The sequence below is a fragment of the Bidens hawaiensis genome, unplaced genomic scaffold, assembly GCF_021521415.1.
Source record: "Bidens hawaiensis isolate Kalapana, Puna unplaced genomic scaffold, B.hawaiensis_p1.1 tig00040812_1, whole genome shotgun sequence".
NCBI lineage: Eukaryota > Viridiplantae > Streptophyta > Magnoliopsida > Asterales > Asteraceae > Bidens > Bidens hawaiensis.
In genome coordinates, this window is record NW_027497226.1 from 52,993 (window position 1) to 75,831 (window position 22,839).

The window sequence follows — 22,839 nt, forward strand, 5'->3', positions numbered from 1 at the left end:
GTCTTTAACTTCAATGTCAAATTCTTGGAGTAGTAGGATCCATCGGATAAGTATAGGTTTGGCATCTTGCTTGTTGAAGAGGTAACGTATGGCGGCATGGTCGGTGTAAACTGTGGTTTTGGAAAGAACGAGGTATGATCTAAATTTTTCAAAGGCAAAAACTACTACTAGTAACTCTTTTTCTGTTGTGGTGTAATTTTCTTGTGCGTCATTAAGAGTTTTACTAGCATAGTAAGTTGGGTGAAAGTGTTTTTCCTTGCGTTGTCCGAGTATGGCTCCAACTGCAAAGTCACTTGCATCGCACATGATCTCGAATGGAAGGGTCCAATCGGGTGTAGTCATGATTGGTGCGTTGACAAGTTTGTCTTTCAATATGTTGAATGATTCAACACATTCTTTAGAAAAGACGAAGGGTGAGTCTTTCTCCATAAGTTTGGTCATAGGTCTAGCTATTTTGACAAAGTCTTTTATGAAACGTCGGTAGAATCCTGATTGACCTAGAAAACTTCTAATAGCTTTTACTGAGGTCGGGTGCGGAAGTTTAGAGATAGTTTCTATTTTTGCTTTATAGACCTCTAATCCCATTTGAGAAATCTTGTGGCCGAGAACAAATGCCTTCTTTAACCATAAAGTGGCATTTCTCCCAATTGAGCACTAGATTTACTTCCTCACACCTGGCTAACATTTTGTTGAGGTTTTTCAAACAGTAATCAAAAGAGTCTCTAAAGACTGAGAAGTCGTCCATGAATACTTCCATAGAGTGTTCGATCATTTCGTGAAAGATGGCCACCATGCATCGCTAGAAGGTGGCTGGAGCATTACATAGTCCAAATGGCATTCTTCGGTAGGCGAAGGTTCCGTAAGGACATGTAAAAGTGTTTTTTTTCCTGATCTTCAGGATAAATGGGAATTTGGAAATATCTGGAAAATCCGTCAAGAAAACAGTAGTACATTTTTCCAGATAATCGTTCAAGCATTTGATCGATGAAAGGGAGTGGAAAATGATCTTTTCATGTGGCGTCATTAAGTTTCCGGTAGTCAATGCAAACTCGCCAACTTGTGATGGTTCTCATTGGTATTAGCTCATTCTTTTCGTTCATTACGACCGTCATTCCTCCCTTCTCGGGTACTACTTGAACGGGACTAACCCAAGGTGAAACTGAAATTGGGTAGATTAATCCGGCATCAAAGAGTTTGATTACTTCTTTCTTCACCACATTTAGCATGTTGGGATTGAGACGTCTTTGATGTTGGACCACAGGTTTGTAGTATTCTTCCATGAGAATTTTGTGAGTACAAAGCGAAGGACCGATGCCCTTGATATCCATGATCTTCCATGCGATGTCCTTCTTATGGCTCTTAAGAACCTTGAGAAGTTCGTCTTTCTCTTATTTAGAAAGGTGAGATGAAATAATTACTGGGAGTTGAGAGTCTTTTTCTAGAAAGGCGTATTCAAGATGGTTTGGTAGTTCTTTTAACTCTAAGGCTGGTGGTTCTTCGATTGATGGTTTTGATTTTTCATTACATTTAGTGATTTCATATATTACTTCTGATGCTTCCTGATAGTCATCATTGATACTTACGTGTTCTAAAATTGGTATGTTGAGTGTTTTGTCTAAGACTTGTGTTTCTAGCGGTTTATCGCTGGAGGAATCTCGCATATAGAAACTCACGATGGAATCTATGATGTCGACACAATATAATGTGTCATCATTATGTTGCGGATATTGCATAGATTTTCCTATGTCAAAAGTGATTGCCTCATCATTAACCCTGAGAGTGAGTTTGCCGGTGCAAACGTCAATAATAGCCTTTGCAGTGGCTAAGAAGGGTCTTCCCAAAATCAGAGGTACACTTTTGTCTTCCTCCATGTCTAGAATTACAAAATCTATTGGGAAAACAAACTTGTCGATTTTGACGAGCATGTTTCAACAATACCCCGAGGATATTTAATAGATCGGTCAGCTAACTGAATGCTCATGCGGGTGGGCTTTGGCTCTCGTATCCCTAGTTTTGCAAAGACCACATAAGGCATTAAACTAATACTAGCTCCTAGCTCAGCTAGGGCATTGCTAACAGATAAATTTCCTATAAGACAAGGGATAGTAAAACTCCCTGGCTCGGTCATTTTTGTTGGCAGCTTGCTTTGGAGGACTGTTGAACATTCTTTACTCAGAGTGATATGCGAGAGTTCCTCCAGCTTCCTCTTGTTTGTCAGTACTTCTTGGAGAAACTTGGCATATTTTGGTATTTGAGAGATGGCTTCGATAAAATGGATGTTGATATGGAGTTGTTTGAAGATTTCTAAAAATTTCCCGTAATGAGCTTCCAATCTCTCCTATTTCAGCGGTCCAGGGTATGAAATATGTGGAATATAAGTTCGGACTGGATCCTTGGGTTGTACGGTGCCCGTTGGGATCAGTCTTTCCTGCGTTCTATCATGGGATTCCTTTTTCGTAACTGGTTCTGGAGTGGGTGATGTAACAGTGGTTGTACCGCTTATGAGTGTAACAGCGTTAGATGTCGCATTCGGGTTGGTGATTGTGTTGCTTGGAAGAGTGCCGGGTGGTCTTTCGGATAATTGTTGGGCAATTTGTCCTATTTGAGTTTCTAGATTCTGTAATGATGCTTGTTGACTTTTGAGGTCGGCTTCATGTTTTAATAATACTTCGCTGATATCAACAGCTCTTGAGTCGGCCTTCTATTCTACTTCATTTGTCTTGGTCATAATTTGGATTAACATTTCTTCGATTTCTGAGTAGCTTGGGTTTTGATGGCTACTGGAACTTTGATCTTGGAATTGAGGTTTAGGCTGGAAGGATTGATTCATCGGTCTTTTCTCGAATCCAGGTAGGTGTTGAGTGTTACCTCCGTCTTTCCAACTGAACTTCGAGTGGTTTCTCCATCTTGGATTGTAGTTAGAACTGAAAGCGTTGTTCTGTTGAGTGATGAAATCGACTTCTTCCATGACCATATGACTTGTTTACAGTCACTCGTCTTATGACTTCCACCACAAGTGTCACAGGTGAGTCTGGTTTTTGATAGCTCGGCTTGAAGTTGTTCGAATTTTTTAGAAAGGGCTTCAAGCTAAGTTGTGACAAGAGTGTTGGAATCAACGTGGTGTATTCCTTTATGGTTTGGTGTAGATCTTGGTGGGTTATAGGTGAAACCCTTCTTTGCAGCTTTCTCCAGGACTTCAAATGCTTCGTTAGGTGATTTGGATCCCAGGTCTCCACCGGCGATTTGGTCGATGACCTGTTTGTTTTGACTGGATTGTGCGTCAAATAAAGTTTGTACTTGTACCATATGCTCAGTCCATGATGTGGGCATCTTCTCAGAAGACTTTTGTATCTCTCCCATGCTGTGTGTAACGATTCATCATCATCGGTCCGGAATCCGGTAATGCTGGCTCAGTATTTGGAAGTTTTATCAGGCGGGAAGTATTTAAGGAGAAACTGTTCAACCATCTGGTCCCAAGTGGTGATTGAACCAGAGGAAAGAGATTCTATCCATTCCAGGGCTTGACCCTTTAGAGAGAAAGGAAAGAGTTTGAGTTTGATTTGATCGTCTGAACAGTTTTGAATTTTAAATGTTTCGCAGATTCGTAAGAATCGAGATATATGAGAAAAAGGGTCTTCGTCTAGGAGACCATGAAATTGAACTGAATTTTCCACCATATGAATAGTGCTTGATTTGATTTCGAAATTTACGGTGATTTCGGGTGGAGCCACTCCATTGCCATAGCCTTCGAGAGTTGGCTTGGCATACTGGCTCATGTTCGGGTCATTGTTCTGAGCCGCCATCATTTCTTCGGTTTGCTTTTATCCTGATGTGGTGGGGTCTACTGACTCATCTTTGATTGCTTCGGCGGTTTCTGCAATCCATTTACGTGCTCGTCGACGAAAGAGCTGTTCCGGTTCAGAAATTGGAGAAACAAGCTCAGGCTCAAAAATAGAGGACATACATGGGACTAAATCAAAATTAAAACTAAAGTAAAAGTTAGTTAAAGTTAGACTAAAGGTTAGTAGAAGTTAAACTATGAGTTAGGCTAAGCTATTTTAAACTGAACTAAGGTCTAAATTAATTAAGCTAAATTAGAGGTTAGGTGAATAAATGTTAAAATTAGGCTAGCCGTAAGATTATATAGTTAGTAAGTATTAAAAATAAAATAAAATGAAAGTTAAAAATTTGTACAATTATAAACAATGATTAAATTAAAACTTGGATCGTTCTTAGAAACGTACCGTGTCCCCAGCAACGGCACCAAAAACTGGATGTGTGATGTTCGAGTGTGGATTGTAAAATATGATAGATTGGATATTTAGCTTTTGCACAAGATCGTGTTTTAAATTTATAAAAGTGATTTCTACGAAGACTAAACACACACAAAATAGGTAAGTGTACCTATCGTATATGTAAAATAGTATTGGTAAGAACCAAGTATCGGTCCATGGACACAAATGTTTCTAATAATGAATCGTTGTTTTACTTTAATCGGAGGTCTTAATTATTTTGGGGTTAATTTTTGAACTTTTATAAAATATAAATACTTATATATAATATATAGGTGACCAAGACGAGAGATTCTAAACGAGTAGTTCAATTATATGAAGGTTACCATCTAAGATCAATAATCCACTCCGTTTTATCATTGATAATTAATATGTAAACATGTAGTAAAACTTGCCGTAATAATATATGATAGATAGCTCCTCATTTCTAAGCGAGCATCTATGACAAAAAAGGAGTAGCATGCTTATTTTAAAGTCGACCATTTCCTAATGTCATGCTACCTCGAGAATGTCAATTTAAGTTGGCAAGTAGTTCCGTAAAGTAGAAAGATTAGGATTGACTTCGATTTCTCAAATACCAATTCTAACAACTTCGGGTGGTTGTAGTTTAGTCACACAACCTCCCATTGGTTGATTTAAGTAGGTTATAATTACATATTCCGTTACCATATGATTTCTTTAACTTTGAATTGTTGATTTAAGATGGTGAAACATTTCTCATCAAAAGATAATTGCAAGATAACCATGTACTTTAATAGACTAAACCACATGTTTTATATAATTATTAAGTAAAACAAAGCTTCTTCATAGATTTTAGATGGTAAATGAAGTTTAGCTCATAATGAGCATAATTATGAACATTAGAATGGATAATAATAACAAACACATGATTAAACTTAGAACAATCTAACCAAATGTGGATGAATCTTCCTTCTTAATGATGATGATGATGATTGATGGGGATGACCTCCAAGCCTTCAAACTCTTCACTAGATCTTCAATATGAGTGTTAGTGGGTGTTTTTATAAGTGAAACCCGGATAGAACTCTCTTCAAGGCACACCAAATGAGTGCAACATGAGCCACTATTTATAGGCAAACTGGAGTGAGAGGCACGGCCCTGTGCTTACGTAGGCACGCCCCCGTGTTTTATTATGACATGTGCCAGATTTGTTTTGTCGTTTCTTATGTATGACCACGGCCCCGTGGGCAAGGGGCACAGCCCCGTGCTTTTATTCCCAGGTTTTGTCCTTTCTTGTAGATTTTTGTCTTTTCTGGTGTTCAGAAGCATGGGGCGTGTTTCTTGAGGCATGGGGCGTGTTTCTTGTGTTTTCTTCCGTTTTTCTTCATGTTTTCGCTTGTTTCTTCGTTTGGGGCTTGGTTTCCCCTGAAATTACATTTTATTATGATAAGTAGCCTTATGTGCTGTGTTATTTGATAGAAATTGCAGTTTTTGGAGATTATTTGATGCTAAAAAAATGTATAATTTTATGTACATCAAAAATGAGTAATAAAAACCTAGAATACCCTAAACCAAACCACTAGCAACAGGCAAGTGAACCTATCAGGTGTAGAATAGCTATGGGAAGACCGGGAATATCGAACCCTAGAGACACTAATTTAAATAACGAGACTAGTTCTAAAAGCTAATTAAATTAATAATTAAGAAAAGAATATTTTTAGGTTTTTATTTATTTTATTTTATAACTAATGATTATATAAACTAATTACTTAACTAAAGTAACGTAAACTAGAAAACTAAATTACCTAATAAGACTTTAGCAAATTTAAATGGGAGCAAGAGTTACCTAGGCAAGGAATCCGAATTGTGACGACTCGAGCTTTTATCGGTTACGGGAAAAATGCTATGGTAACCGGGAATCTAAAGGTATGAAGTTCTAGGAAACCTAATGGATCCCTAATCACTCTCAAGGTGTCACCTAAGAGGAAATCCTAGAGATCATGTAAAAACACCGGCTTATTGGTTCACCTGTCAGTTCACCAACTATGATTAATTACCCTATAAAACAGCTAACCCGTCGGTTTCACTATCTAAATGCACCCGAGTACACGAAGTGGTTTATGAACAGTCTAAAGGACATAGGTAAAAAGTGAAATTAAGGCAAAAATAGGCAAACCTCCTGTCAGACAATTTAACCTAAAACCCTCAAAACAAAGACAAACCCGACAACGTATCACCCGTCGAATATTTAAGCTAGTATGAATATAAACTTCTAATAATATGCCAAAAATCAGTTTCTATGGTAAATATGCTCAATAAACCATAAACAAGTTGCAAACACACAATAAACAACCATAACATGCAACCTATAATCAAAAGACATTCAATCAAGTAACATGTGAAACATTCATTTAGATACAAATTAAAAATAAATACACATGAGACACATCCAATAAATATGATCAAAACTTTTAATTAATCAAATCCCAAAAACAAAACCCAAAAACCGACAAGTCCAAGCAATCAACAAAACATCATCACAAGCCTAGATAACTAAAAAGGTTGTAGCCAATAATCATGTTCAAGAACGAAACAAAAATATATGTAAAAGAGTTCATCGAAAAAGAGTTAATAATAATTGAGCTACGAGCCCGCTAGCTTAAATTAATTGAGGAGCTTGCGTGCTTGCTTTTTAATAATTCCAACTTGAAGAGCCATAGACTTTATTGACCAACCAGCGTGCTTCCTTTGTGTTTTCTTTTGGCTTGTGACACCCAAAGTCCCAAAAGAGATAATAATGATAATAATGTTCTTGTGCTGCTGTTGTCCCTCTCGTCAACTCCCACAAGAATAACAATACTAATAATATACGGCGGCTGACGTAGGGTTTTATTATATTAATAATAATCATCCTCTGTTGCGTCAAAGCTCTGTCCCCTTTATATACTTATTCTCCACAATAGAATAGATAGAATACAAGTCACGTGGGCTTCACTTCAAGGTGGGTTGCCTTTTATTATTATAATTATTCTTTTTGAATGATTTATTCTTAAGAATAGAAAACCAAAATTCACAATCAGGCTCTTTGATCAATCTGTCGACGAACCAATTGCCAAACTCAAGATATCTTTTCAAGTCTTGTGGGCCATCATCATTTTAAACTTCCCTCGTTATGCTAGTGTCCACAACAAATAAAATGGTGAATAACATATTTCACTCAAATGCATATCACACCATTTAATTGAAAGACACACTTTATAATAATTATACTAACATATTCAAATATTCACCAATTGGTTTTAAGTTAGTAAAATTACTCTATTTTAGCCCGTTTTCTCTCGAAACCATTAAACTTACATATGAGCCAATTAATATAATATTCAATAAAAAAACCTAGCTCAAAAGTATTTAAAAGTATAGGAAATATGTATATAATTTAGCCCATATCAAACATTAAGTAATGACATGCCATATTGATGATAATCAGTAAATGAATGTTGATATGTTTGTTCACCTCTAGTTCATTTAGAGTAATGACCAAATTGTATGATGAATTTGATAACGAAACACCTACATTATGCATTTGATCACTGAAATTACCTTCACAAATAAAAGTGAATGTCATATTAACATATATGTTTTCTCTTTCTTTATCACAACAATTTCTTTATTCAGCTTATTTTATTTTATTTCGTGTTTTTTATATCTAAACTGTAAGGATTATTACCTGTTATATAACGGAGAAATAATGGAGAATAGTTTTAAACATCTTCACAAATGTATATCGAGCATCTTCATAGAACTACAACATCAGCAATCATTGGTCAGAAAAAATCACAAAATAGAGAAATCAATAATTTAATGTGCTATTAAGAAAAAATAACAAACTCACACTATAAAGTGTTTGCCTAAGAACTGAATCATAATTAAATTGATGAGAAATAAGGAACTGTCAATCAATATTTGAAGTTATATCTGTAAGTGCATTTCAAGGGTTAAATTGGTAATCGAATCAATATTGTATTCACAATGAATGATGGTATAAAAACTTGTAACATGTAATCTGTGACGATTCGACCCGTTACATATTTTTGCATAACAAAATTATAACCTTAGATCATTTTGATGAAAACGCACATACCGCAATGCTCTAAAAAAATTTTGTGCAAATTTGCCTTTTTATTGTTCAGCACATGTATCATATTTATGCATAACCAAATGACCAAGCATAGACCATTTTCACAGTTTGATGTAAAATGTCTAAAGACATTGGATCACCTATAGACATTGGGTTAACGTTTTAAAAATATAACCTTTAAGGAGTATACTTAAAGTTCTTTTAAACCATTTGATAGGTAAATAAGATGATATCATTAACTCAATCAATTGTTGTAACATGTAATCAAATTCATACTTTTAAAGCAGTGGCCCTACTAACCCACGATAAAATTAGCATCTGTAGTAGCATCGCCTAAATCACTTTGACTTTCATTAAGTTGAGTTAGTAGCTTGCGTGCTAATTGCCCCTTGTTTTTCATTGTCTTTTGCACCCATTCTCACAAATATTTGATCAATTAGATGCATTTATAACTGCTTATCTGAGTTGGTTAATTACTATAAACTTGAAATAAAATCATAAGTAATCTATCACTTCATCCAACAATGAAGCTTTATTTGTATATACAAAAAATTCTCAAATTTAGAACACTTAGCATGTTTCACACTTAGTTGACTAAAAAAAGAGGTTCATGTTGACCTATGAAGCCAAAATACTAATTTATAACTTTAAATCTGATACAAAGTGATAATGCTTTTCAAACTTTTTTTTGATAACCCGGATTACCTTGTGTCATTTGCTATATATGAAACTCTGTTGGTGTAATATTGATCAAAAAATGAAGAATGATTTTAAAATATGGGAGTTGGTAGGATTGACTTTAAAAGCCATACACATTAGCTAAATTCTTACCTTATTAGCATTAGGCACACGCTTTCCTATAGTTTTCATCTCCTGCTGAATTTTTTCTCCGTGGCTAAAATAATGAAATGTCATTAAAGAAATCACATTTTATAAATAAAGTTTTATTCTCTCTGTACTTTTTATATGATAAACTTACAAACAAAGTAATAGATGTGCATGCCTCAACGTCAGATATGGAGTTCCAATATGAATAAGTATGAAGAGCTGTAGCTCTGCTTTTTCCTATGTGGTTGAGATCAAACAATTCAGTAAAGCCCATCTTTGTTTCCATTCCCTGTAGCAGTCACATAAAATGTTTTGAGTTAAATACTCGATTATTGTTGAAATTATATTTTTCTGTAATCATCTTTGATCCACTTATTGTTGATGCTAAAAAAACCGACACATTTTTAAATGTACCAAAAAGTGTCTGTTATGAACCGTTACAATATTTGAATAGGACTGAAAACGAACCTAAAGTAGATTTCCAAGTTGGCCACTAAATGCAAGCATATCCTTCATTCGGGCAGATTGTCTCATAAAGCTTTGCCCGTTTTCCACTTGGTTTCTTGTTTATTGTTGTCCGGGTTTATTGTTCTTCTTCAATGCCATAGTTTCAGTATACGAACCTTTAGGACACAGTCGTTGTTAGTGACATCCAACTGGTTAAACGTCGTAATGTTTGATGGTTCCATCTTGTTGTTTGAGAAAAATTCAAATTAAAGAAACTATTAAACATTGAATAATCAAAAATTATACTTTAAACGAAACAAATAAAAATAAAAATAAAAAAAAATATTAAAGTATGAACAAAATAATAAACCTTCCAAAGAAACAAATAAGAATTTGATAAAGGCAGTGAGAAGGTGTGAGAATTTGTGTGTTCGTATTAGAGTATATATAAATAAATAGAATGCGTTTGAATTTTTGAATTGTTCCATAACAAAAGAAGGTATAAATATAGTAAATTTAGAGAATAAAATTAGGTATTTTTGAATAACTGAACATTAATCACTCATATCAATTAAATTATAATTGATATTTATTTATATTGATAGTAACCGGTATTATTATGAAATATAAATTCCCAGTCCAAACCATCTAAAGTTAGACCCATTAAGATTATTTTCAATTTAAATTCGTAATAACTTCATAGGTTGTATGAATCAATTTCAATCAATTACAATACATCTAAAAATAAACCCAATTATGATATATTTAAAATTTAAATTGTAATCACTAGGTTCTTTTATATTAAATCCTATAGATGAAATATCAATTAAACATTAAACATTAAATTAAACATAAAACATCTACCTGTACAATTAAACATATAATTGACATTAGGAATCAATTAAAGATACCAATCAAACATACCAATTGATATGAAACATATCAATTAAACATACTAATCTAACGTACTAATCTAATATACTAATAAAAAAACAAACTTACATCTGGTGTAACACCTGCTGTGTGGAAAAAAAATTATGAAACCCTAAAAATAATAAATCGTTTGTTGTCAATGAACATACCAAAAGTTGTCAAACAAAATACTTGATGGTTTAGTAAGCCAAAGTAAGGTCGATGGACGGTGAAGACAGGCATGGATAGGACAACATGATGAACAATAAAAGATGGTAAACAGGTACATCGATGTGGAAGCTTGATTTGCCGGATCTAATGAAATCAACAGCCAGATCGGTGTAAGATAATGGAGGCGTGAAAAAGGGAATACTTGAATTGGTGATTAGGTTAAAAGGGTTTCAATATTACACAGATAGAAAAGAATGGACGATGGATGATGAAACCGGGTATGGTATAGCGATGGTTTATCCGTATTCATTCAATATACAATAAGTCAATATTATTCCAATTCCATATTTCCATATATATTACATATTACATTAATAATACATTAATTATTAGTAATTGATATTCTTTTTGATTTATTTTATTTTTAAGAAAATTAGAAAAGTGAATGATAAAATGAGAAACATAGGAAATGGACCAATAGAAAAGGGCCATGTGGACTCAATCTCTATTGTTTTAATAGTATAGGTAGATTACTTAATTAAAAGCTTTCAAATTCAAAATTTTAAACCAAAAAATATATTTCAAACCCATCCACTTTTTTCACTTTCCAAAAATCATTTAAGATATTGAAATCTAGATTCATAGAATATCATTTTCGTTAAGTTTTTACATAATTCAATATTAAATTAACTAATTAATTTTATTTTTTATACAAATACAACGAATTGGGGTTACGTTATTGTTATCTGTTGGTTGGTATATAATTAAATTGTTTATTATGGTTTATATTCAAAATAATAGAGCTATACACAAAATTTTTAAAAAAAAAATTACAGTCATAACATTTATTATTCAAATATATTATAAAAAAATCATTAAGATTCACACCTTAATTTTAACATAACTTAATAGAAATATTTATTATATTTCTTATTATTTGTAACTTGATCATGTTCCTCAATACATTTCAAGGATATCCCGTTTTCATATTAATTTTAAAAATAATGTAGCTAATCATGTTAAAAGTCATTTACCATGCTTTCATAAAATCAAAAATCTTCGCTGCTTCTTCTTCTTCTTCTTCTTCTTCTTCTTCTTCTTCTTTCTCTATAAGTTGTTAAAATACATATATATCAATTAATTGAGTATTCCAACAACTTTCCATAATATTAACTAATAAGTAATTACACGAGATTAGTATTCAAAATTTAAAAATTCTTTATCTAATATTTTGAACTATTATAAATAAAAGTCACTAGCTTCACTTTATGCAACTTTAAATCTTCTAATCTACTAACTCAGAATAATCACTATTATTTGAACAGTGGCGTTAAAGTTGGTATGTCTTTGTCATTTTCCTGTGAATTACATTCATATGAAATGAAAAAAAATCGTTTTATTATATTTTAGTTTTCGATTATGTATTGTAAGGCCCCGTTACCGGTGCCATATATTGGACGTTGGATTTACTCATTAACATAGTTCTGAATATCAGAGTTAATAAAAATATTCGCGAAATATTAAAAACTTCAAACCAATATATTACATAACCATCAATTCTTGTCTTAACGAGCATTTAAATCGTTTAAACATAAAACATTGTCTTTTAAATAACATAACACTTCCTTGAGATGACAGTATCTTCAATTCCATGCTATGCAGTTAATGCCAAAAAATAGCGGATATCGATCAATGACCAATATCTGAGATATCGGTTATTGCGGTGGGATAGCGGTACATATATATATATATATATATATATATATATCATCATCATCAAAAGTTATCTAATAATAATACTTAAGTCTTAATACCAAAATCATAAAAGTCAATAGTTCAAACACAAAGTAACAATATTTTTAATTTAAGACATGATTTAATCAAATAATCGCAAGCCATAAATATATAAGCATCAGCAGCGGCTGAAGAAAGGGGTATATATATATATATATCATCAAAAGTTATCTAATAATAATGCTTAAGTCTTAATACCAAAATCATAAAAGTCAATAGTTCAAACACAAAGTAACAATATTTTTAATTTAAGACATGATTTAATCAAATAATCGCAAGCCATAAATATATAAGCATCAGCAACGGCTGAAGAAAGGGGTATCGGAGATGAGCATCATCAGCGATTGAGGTATTTTTAGGGCAATAAGCTGATCGTTCAATAATAATCATAATGAAATTGGGCTATGGGCTTACAGTTTGGGCCAAAAAAGTAACAATTGGGTCAAAAATATTAAACTGATAATCTCACCGCTATTTCCGATATATCGGTGGCCAAATATCGGTGAAATAGCGGTAAATAGCGCCGCAAATATCGGAACCGCTATTTGGACCGATATTTAGACCGCTATTTTATCGCCGGACCGATAACCGCTATAGCACCGCTATTGATAGCATAGATTCCATGCCATGTGTTTCCCCTCAAGCGAGATGCCTCATTCTACTCACATGCGTGCATACTAAAAGTCAGCTACGCTGAGTGAGTTAATCATACAACATACAATCAGTTCACATACTTGCACACATGCCCGAAGGTGTGTACATCATTCATAGTTTACTTTACATACATAACTATCCATACTACTTAAAAAGCCTTCCGCCCTATAACCTCACAGATATTATAAGGGTCTGGTCCCCAACATCACAGATATTATTAGGGTCTGGTCCCTACCCGCATATATATTATTAGGGTCTGGTCACTATCCTCACAGATATTATTAGGGTCTGGTGTTAGGGTCTGGTCCCTTTGTTTTGTGCAACTGTACCGTACCTGTCTTTACATACTTTCCTTAACGATAAGTGCAATATCCGAAGATCGTTCACATACTATCAACATAACATACATACATCATATACATCAATCATATCTTAACTACCAAATGGCGGTACATGCAATATCCAAAGATCGTTCCTCACCGTCAAACAATCATCATACATGAATCATACAAGGCATACACTTACCACTTAAGGCAAGTGTATTATCACATAGAGTATACACACAGCCCCGAAAACATAACAAGGAAGTGGGGCTAGAAACCCACATGAACTCGGTTACGTTCACCGTTTATGGTTATTCCTTTCTTGAGTTGTGCACGACTAACTGTATAACAATTACACGTATCAATTTAACTATCACTACCCATTTCGTGTTTCTAGTTTAATTATTACCCTCAACGAATGGGGGTCCGGGGGCAGCGCCCAAGGGGCAGAGCCCCTGGCTGGGGTTAAGCTGCCAGGTCAGTTTGGAAAAATTTTATTTTCATTAACTGTCTTAACACATTTTTCATTAGGATTTCATGATAATATTTTATTGTTAACATTTCAATCCTTTAAGGTATCTTCTATAAATTAATAAAGTTCAATGGCTATTTTGTAATTAATTCATTTTTTTCTAAGTCCAGGGATTGTTCTGTCATTTTGTTAAACTTCTAGTTCGTCACTGTGTTCTTAACGAATTGGGTTCATAACGAACGACCCATTCGTTACTTTATAACGAATTGGCTATTATAACGAACCGGTCCTTGTAACGAATTGGACCTTATAGCGAACTGGTCCTTTGACGAATTGGACCTGATAACGAACTGGTCCTTGACGATTTGAACTTCATAGCGAATGACCCCTCTGTAACGAATTGAACCTTCTAATTCGTTGTCTTCTTTTAACGAATGATTATAACGAATTGGGGTATCTATTTCTTAACGAATTTGGATACGAACTAAGGCTAGTTCGTTAAGCTTCCGTTAACGAATCACTTGACGAATTACCTCTAGTTCGTTAACGAACTAGGGTTAGGTCAGAATGTCAGAACATTTTCTGACATCCCCGTACACGTTTTTCCGGCGCCGCCTTTCTGGCGCCGTCATCGCCGGAAAACCGGGATCTCGCCGGAAAAGCGAAATCTCGGTTATCTACCACCATTTTTCACCGTTTTTTTGTCCCGTTCGATCTAGATCTGAGCTATGGTGACCCCCAAGCTCATCTTTTGATCGGTTTACACCCGATTCCACCCAGATCTCGTGACTTTAACGGTTTAAGTTGTCGGCTCGTCGTTTCGCGACTAGATCTAGCGGGTTTGGGTCCATACAATATCATACTATCATATCTATTTAACCCAACACAAGACCAACTCATAGTAACTCATATTTTAGCTATTAACCGAAACGAGAAAATGGGATGTTACATGTATGTTGCTTAATTATACAACATATAATTGTAAAACATAAAATCAATTAAATTTTTCAATATATGGAATATTATTAACAACAAATTTATCATGATCAATCAATTTCAGATTTTAAAGATTCTAAGGATGATTATATCATCAATGCTCAGGTAATCTGTTTTTAATATAATCATGTTTTTTTGGATAAACATGAACTGATGATTTCATTTGAGATAATATTAATTGTTTAAAAGGTATGATATTTTATGTGTATGAACAGGGGCGAAGGTTAGTGAGGGCCGAGGGTGGCCCCGACCCCCGGTCTTTTTGTGTAATACTACAAATTTACATGTTTTCGTCCGAAATTTTTTATACGTAGTGTAATTTAGACGTTTTCAGTCGAAAATTTGAGCCTGGCCCCCTCCGTTTATTAAATTCTTTATACATTATGAGTCCGGCCACCCCGAGGTCTTAGTCCAAGGTTCGCCACTGTGTATGAATATTTTTTTTTGTTAGTTTCATGGATATATTATCATTTCTTAGGGTTGATAATTTGGTACGTACTTGAAAGAACCTAATTTGTCACACGAACAACTATATGTGGCTACATCAAGAGTTACAAGCAAACCTATATGTTACCTTATCAAGTGTTACAAGCATACATGGACTAAAGATTTTGATTTTTGATAAACAATGTATACCAACCAATACAACAAATGTAGTGTACAAGGAAGTATTTTACTTATTTGTATCGTATTTTTGTAAACTTAGTTATTATGTAATTTTTTCAATTTTAATATAAATTGTATTTGTATTAACAAAATATGATCATTTTGTTTACTGAATTTTACTTAATGACTAGAATTTAATTTTTTTTTTATCAATTATCTATGTAATACACGGGTCTCAAACTAATAATAACTACATCTACATATATATATATATATATATATATATATATATATATATATATATATAAATATATTATATAATAAAACAGTGGATTTTCAAGCAACCATCTCTTCCTACTTTTCATCAAATCTCTTTAAATTGCCACATGGCATTTTGACATTTTTTATAATTTTGTTCTTTTCATTAAAATACTTTCCATCAAATCCATTTAAATTGTCACATGATATTTTGACAAATTTTTATTGTTTCCTTTTCATTATAATACATGGCATTTAGGCATTTTTTTTAATTTTTTTCTTTTCATTAAAATATTTTACATCAAATCTTTTTAAATTACCACATAACATTTTGACATTTTTTTTACTTTTTTGTTTTCATTAAAATTAAAAATGAATTTACATATAACGGCATCTGTAACAACCAGACTATATCAACGGCAATTCAATTTTCATCCTCCAGACTTAAACCTAACAATTCCCATTGACCGATGCTCTTCTCAATCAGAATTCATTTGTAATCGATGTCTTCAACTTTAAAGGTAATCATTAACCTTAATTTTTTGATGACAATCGGAATTGATATGTAATCCTCAATGTTAATTCTATGATGACGATCGTTAATCGTATTTTGGTGTAATCCTATTGGATTATACATGTTCAATTTAATCAATTCCATTATGCATATTCAATTTACATATTCTATTTGCAGATTCTACTAGAATATAGATATGTAATCATCAACCCTAATTCTATAATGATTTTACCCTAATTCAAAGTATAAATGCGATTAGACTATACATATTCAATTAACGACCGTCGTCTGCTTTTGCATTCGTCTTCTACATTAGAATTATAAGGTTTGTTTGATTTCTTCTTTTTACATGTGTTTCAATCGATATTCATCAACATGAGTATCGATTTATTGAATGCAACACAAAATTAAAGCATTCATAGGAGATTCGTTGGTAAAAACACGGGGTTCCATTAATTATATCCTTTTGGTTCTTTAGTTAAATCCAATTTATGATTGGACTTATTTATACTAAAGGGCTTATTAATACTACTGTTGATATTGTTGCAGTTATTCCTGACTTTGATATCACTACGACATGCATTCCTACAAAACAAAGTAATTATTGATTGTTTGGGATCCCCAATTACATGGAAATTGTTCTTAAGGTTTGAGACTTTTCCATTATCATTTTGTGTCATTATTGTTTTTTTTTTCAATTTGGATGAATACATTTATACACTGTTTTTAGTTACAACATTGACGGTAATGAAAGAATTCTTTTTGGTAATAATGATCTCAGCAAACCAGATGGTTAATATAGTATTTTTAGTTACACCATTATGGTCATGTGTTGATGATCTCATATGGTTCATATAGTATTTCTATGCTTTTGATTTATAACGGTATACTTTATTTTTTTAACCGCTACATTATTTTTTGTTCAAGGTCAAGATCATAACTCACAACTTGATGATGTGGATATTGTGGTGATTTACCTATTATGTTCGTCATTTTGTCGTTCCTAATCATTTGGTAACGTCATTTATTTACAACTGTTATTATTTGATGTTATTTAGTTGTGTAAGTTACTTAAGTTACATATTATAACTTTATTTATTCTTTTCCTTTTTGTAGCGTTTTCCAATTTATTTGGCAAGGAAGAATGTTTTGGACATTAACAGAGATTTGGTGATAACGAATCGTCAAGGTGTTGAGTTTTATACTTTTGTGTAATCGTTTATATGAACTAAATATCACGAATGAATTTAAGATTAATAATTTTAAAGTTTTTTACTTCATTTTTCTGTAAATATATTTATATTATTAAGTTATTTATTTATTATTATTATTATCAACCCGTGTAATATATAAGTTAGCAGCGACACATGTGACACAACACAAGACAAGGGTTAAAACTTAATGAAACCTAAAACCCTCCCTCCTCCTGGCATTATTACACTTAAAACCCCAGCCCAGTCGGCGGCACCAGCAGCAAATAATAATAATAATAATAATAATAATAATTTGTTAATGGAAGACTCAGAAGAAGTAGTGATTGCCTCTTCGTCCTCCTTAGAAGGCGGAATCGGTTGCTGGGAGCTTCGTTCGGGCGCAGAGCACCTCCGTTACAGGGCATGCGCGTCTCCTCCTCACGGCCTTGTTTCCGTCGCCGGACGCTTCCTAGCCTCCTCTCAGATTCATCATTCTTCTGGTTCTGTTCTCTTCTGGTCATGGAACAAGGTGCTAATCACATTACCTTTTATCTTATCATGAATGAATATATATGTCTCACCTTCACATTGATGCAGCCTCAGGTAGAAGTGAAGAGTTTTCCTTCTGAAGCAATCATTCCTCTTGCTTGTAATTCTGACGGCACTTACATCGTTGGTGGTGGACTCTCTGGTGACATCTACTTCTGGGAGGTCATTCATTTTCTCTATCATCTTATTGCAATTACTTTACTTGCTCTGATTCTTATCTGTTACAGGTTGCAACTGGTAGGCTACTCAAGAAATGGCACGCTCACTATCGGGCTGTTACCTGCTTGCTCTTTTCTATGGATCAGTCACTTTTGATTTCTGCTGCTGAAGATGGATCCGTTCGAGTCTGGTCACTTTTTATGTACTTTTTCTGTATCCATCAAATTCCTTTTTTTTTTTTTAGAGTTTATGACGACAATCAACCGTTTTCTGCATTTCCTGAGTAGGATCTTTGACGAGGAAAGACAGCAGAGATCAGGGCATCTTTACGAGTTTAGTTTCTCTGAGCACGTGCTGCCGGTAACCGATATTGTTACAGGCTATGGTGGATCTAATGCAATTCTAGTGTCGGCTTCACAGGATCGTACTTGCAAGGTTTTTTAAATGTGTATCTTTCAGTTCTTCATCTGTTACACAACATAACATGTTTATTTTCCTTTTAGCATAACGTTTTCTATTGCAGGTATGGAGTCTTGCTAGAGGAACTTTGTTGAGAAATGTTGTGTTTCCTTCAGTTATTGATGCGGTTGCATTGGATCCTGGAGAGCATGTTTTTTATGCTGGTGGTAGAGATGGTAAAATATACATTGCAGAGTTGAATTCTGTTGGCAAAACTAACAACTATGGGTTGCATATTATTGGTACGTTGTCTGATCAAAGGTGAGTCAACTTGTTTTATATGTAGGTTTTGTTTCTCTATAAATGTCAAATACATATCACTTGGTAATCCTATGTTTTCATCTTGACGATCCCATTTTGCTGCAAATATGGACTTTCCTGTTTGATAAAACTTGAATATAGGCTTGTAAAAGAACCGACCAAACACGAATGAATTATGTGTGTGTCATTTGTTTTACTTTAACAAACAATCGAACACGAACAGTAAAAGGACGGGGTTTTTCTTGCCTGTGTTTGTTTGTTTGTTAAAAAAGTGAACATATTCATGTTTGTTTATGCTCACTGTGTTAAACGTATAAATGAACAGTTCACGGACATGACTAAACTAAAACCAATTAAAAGTAATGTGAAGAACAATGTGTCTGGTGTAAAAAGTTATTAAATAAAGACTAAGTTGTAATGGACCTAAAAATTTTAAGTGATTATATTAACAAACTAGACTGAGGCCCGTGTATTACACGGGGAATTGATAAAAATATTAAACTTTAACCGGTAAGTGAATTACAGTCAACAAAATGATCATATATTGTTAATACAATTACAATTTATATGAAAATTATAGGAATTACATAACTAAGATTACACAAATATGTTACAAATAAGTACTCTCTTCGTCTCATTAGAAGTGTCATGGTTTGAATAACACAAAGTTAGGTAGATTGAATGATTACTTTTCTTGCTTAGAAAATGACAATAATGCCCTTAGAAATTGGGTCCATAAATATTGGTTATTAATGTTAATTGTGTGTGTTTAAGGATAAATTTGAAAATTGACTAATAAATTTTGAAAGTGGACATTTGTAATGGGACGGAGAGAGTAAAACCTTCCTTGTACACTATATTTGTGATTGTATTGGTTGGTATACATTGTTTATCAAAAATCAAAATCTTTAGTCCATGTCTGCTTGTAACTCTTTATAAGGTAACATATATGTCTATTTATAACTCTTGATATAGTCATGTATAGTTGTCTGTGTGACAAATGAGGTTATTCAAGTACATTCCACAACTCTAGATAAATTGTAATACATATCCATGAAACTAACAAAAAAATACTCATACACATGAAAATAGCATACCTTTTGATCAATTAATATATATGATGTCATTTGAGATCATTTTCTCATGTTTAAAAAAAAACATGATTATCCCAAAAAACAGATTACCTGAACTTTGATGATATAATCATCCTTAGAATCTTTAAAATCTGAAATTGATTAATCATGATAAATTATTAGTTGTTATTAATATTCTGCATATGAAAAATTTAATCAATTTTATATATTAAAATTAACAATTGTATAATCCGGAAACATATAAAACCCAAAATTTAAATATAACAAAATGATGTGTTTCATTTCATATGAATGGAAAATGACAAAGACATACTAACCTTAAATTCTTAAAAAAAAATTGTGTATAGCTTTATTATTTTGAATATAAACTATAATAGACACTTTAATTATGTACTACCCAACAGGTAACACTAATACAACCTCAAATCATTGTATTTGTCTAAAAATAAAATTACTAAGTAATATAATATTGAAGTGATTTGAATGAATAACTGATGAAAATGATATTCTAGGTTTTCATATCCTAAATGATTTTTTAAAAGCGAAAATAGTGGAAAGGGATTCAAACAGATTTTTTTGTTTAAAAAATTGAATGCTTTTAATTAAGTCATTTGTCTTATAAGGCATATTAAATTTAATATATTTGAATGTATAAAAAAGTATAAATCAAGTCATAAAATATATGTTTCTGGAGCATTTTTGTCTTGAGTTATGAAAGAAAATATTGAAAACTAAATATTGATCTTCTTGTTTCTAACCTTTTATATTGCACAAAAAAGTCATATAAGTAATTGATAGATAGTTCATATAGTAAATCGTTATTCATATGGATTATAATTATAATATTCAACTTCAATGATTTAATGCTAAACACCGAGATTTATATAAAATGTGTTCTTCATGTTTGCAATATTTATATAAAATGGTTGGAGAAAATTAAGAAAATACACATTTTCCTGAGTTCAAATACATATGAGAAAATTTTAAATCCAAATTTAAAACCAATCTTATATAAAAAATTATGTATTGCTGCTCAAATCCCAGTTTAAAAACAAGTTATAGTTTACCTTGACTTTAATTACCTATGATTTTAAAATTTTATTCTAAGCAACTTCAATTTTGATATTTCCTTATTTTATTATCTTTCACCATTAATGTTAATGAATGAATCGAATAGGATTTACATTCAAGAAAAATAAACTTCAATTCATATATTGAAATGACTTAAAATATAAGGATCAATATTGAAATGTTGAAAAAAGAGGAAGAGAGCTATGAGAGTGACAAGTGGCAAAAATGGGTAGTTATTTATTAGAATAGATAGATGTAAACGAACAAACTTTAAACGTAAACTAAATGGTGGCTGTTACAGTAAGGCTATATGTTCTTTGGCTTTCGCACTGGATGGAGTTCAATTGATTGCTGGATCAGAGGACGGGTTTGTTAGAGTCTGGGACACTAAAACTCATAATATAATACGCGTTTTTAAGCATGCAAAAGGTAGAATAATCTAATTGCATCAATATTCATTTTTCCAATTTTAATGTTCTGGTTTGTGTGATCAGGTCCTGTTAACAATATTCTTGTTATTCAACAACCACCGGCTCTATACCCTCGAACAGTAGCAAATAATCAAGGTTTAATGGCGAGAAAACAGGCGTCACTGCCACCACCGCTTGAAAAGTTCACATCAATAGATGAACACTCGGATCTTAGCATATATATTCCACCTCGGCATGATTATCACAGGCATTGTGATGAGGTCTATGCCACTGTTGACTCCATGAATAGTCAGATTAGTGAACTTCAGGTCCGCTCTATATATTATATAGCTTTTAACTTTTGTTACCATATTAATGCATATGATAATATCACAACACGAACCTAACACAAAGTTCGCGCGTTTGGGTTTAATCAAAACGGGTAGTTTGGTCTTTTTGGTCGAACTTGCGTACATGCTTTGCTAAAGGAGTCGTGTTTGTCTCAACTTGCCGGTTTCACGCATTGGCCCATTTGAACCCTTTATTATAATTTCTTAGCCTTTTAAAATGTTTGTTTTTATGAAATAACTTAAAACTACTGGGTATATATTTTTTTTTGCCAAAATTCAAAATTTGATAAACAAAATGGCATACTTTAAACCTAATTGGCAGGTTAGTTATAATAAAATATTTTGCAGTTAGAATTTTTAAGTATTAATATGTAAAAGTAAAAATGTAAAAAAAAGCATATTTTTTATTTTAACAGGTTGTGTGCGTGTTAACTGTCAACCCATGAATACACGTGTCATGTTAGGGTTCATGTGGGCGATACAATTTGTGTGTTCGTGTCATGTTCCGATTTATGTTGTTTATGGGTTTGTGTCGGGTTCGACTCGTTAACCTACAAATGTGACTTGTTTATCAGTCATACATAAATGCATAGGCGGCAAAATGGGCAGGCTAGGTAATGGGTCAAAACGGGTGAATATGTTGGGTGAGGCAAAATGGATGTTGTACACAGTTGACCCAGTTTCTCTTTTAGTTCTTCCAAAATTTAAATGTTCAAACGCATATCGACTCAAAAGAAACATGATTTTGTAATTTGCAATGAGCAGCGCGGTTCTTGTGGAGCTTCTGAAATGGAAATAGAGAGATTGAAAGTAGAAAAGGAAAGGGCGATGCAAATGGTACAACAGTGGAAGAAGATGTATGAAAATCTGCATCAGTTTTGTGTCGGTGAGCTTTTGAACGGAGAAGGAGAAGCCGCAATACTTTGA

At 32.9% G+C, this 22,839-nt stretch overlaps 1 protein-coding gene across 1 annotated transcript; it reads left to right on the forward strand.

Annotated features, from left to right (window-relative positions):
- The first annotated feature begins 17,878 nt into the window (after nt 1-17,878).
- Nucleotides 17,879-22,839, forward strand: LOC143592461 (protein ROOT INITIATION DEFECTIVE 3-like). The gene is made up of 8 exons (XM_077072373.1): nt 17,879-18,088; nt 18,157-18,270; nt 18,336-18,469; nt 18,555-18,702; nt 18,791-18,987; nt 21,454-21,581; nt 21,647-21,891; nt 22,678-22,839. Exons 1-8 carry the CDS (start codon nt 17,879-17,881, stop codon nt 22,837-22,839), a joined length of 1,338 nt encoding a protein of 445 aa, XP_076928488.1.

Coding starts and splice junctions, on each gene's coding strand:
- LOC143592461 (XM_077072373.1), top strand. CDS start 17,879: ATGGAAGACTCAGAAGAAGTAGTGATTGCCTCTTCGTCCTCCTTAGAA. Junction 18,089..18,156: donor TCTTCTGGTCATGGAACAAG/GTGCTAATCACA, acceptor ACATTGATGCAG/CCTCAGGTAGAAGTGAAGAG. Junction 18,470..18,554: donor CGAGTCTGGTCACTTTTTAT/GTACTTTTTCTG, acceptor TTTCCTGAGTAG/GATCTTTGACGAGGAAAGAC.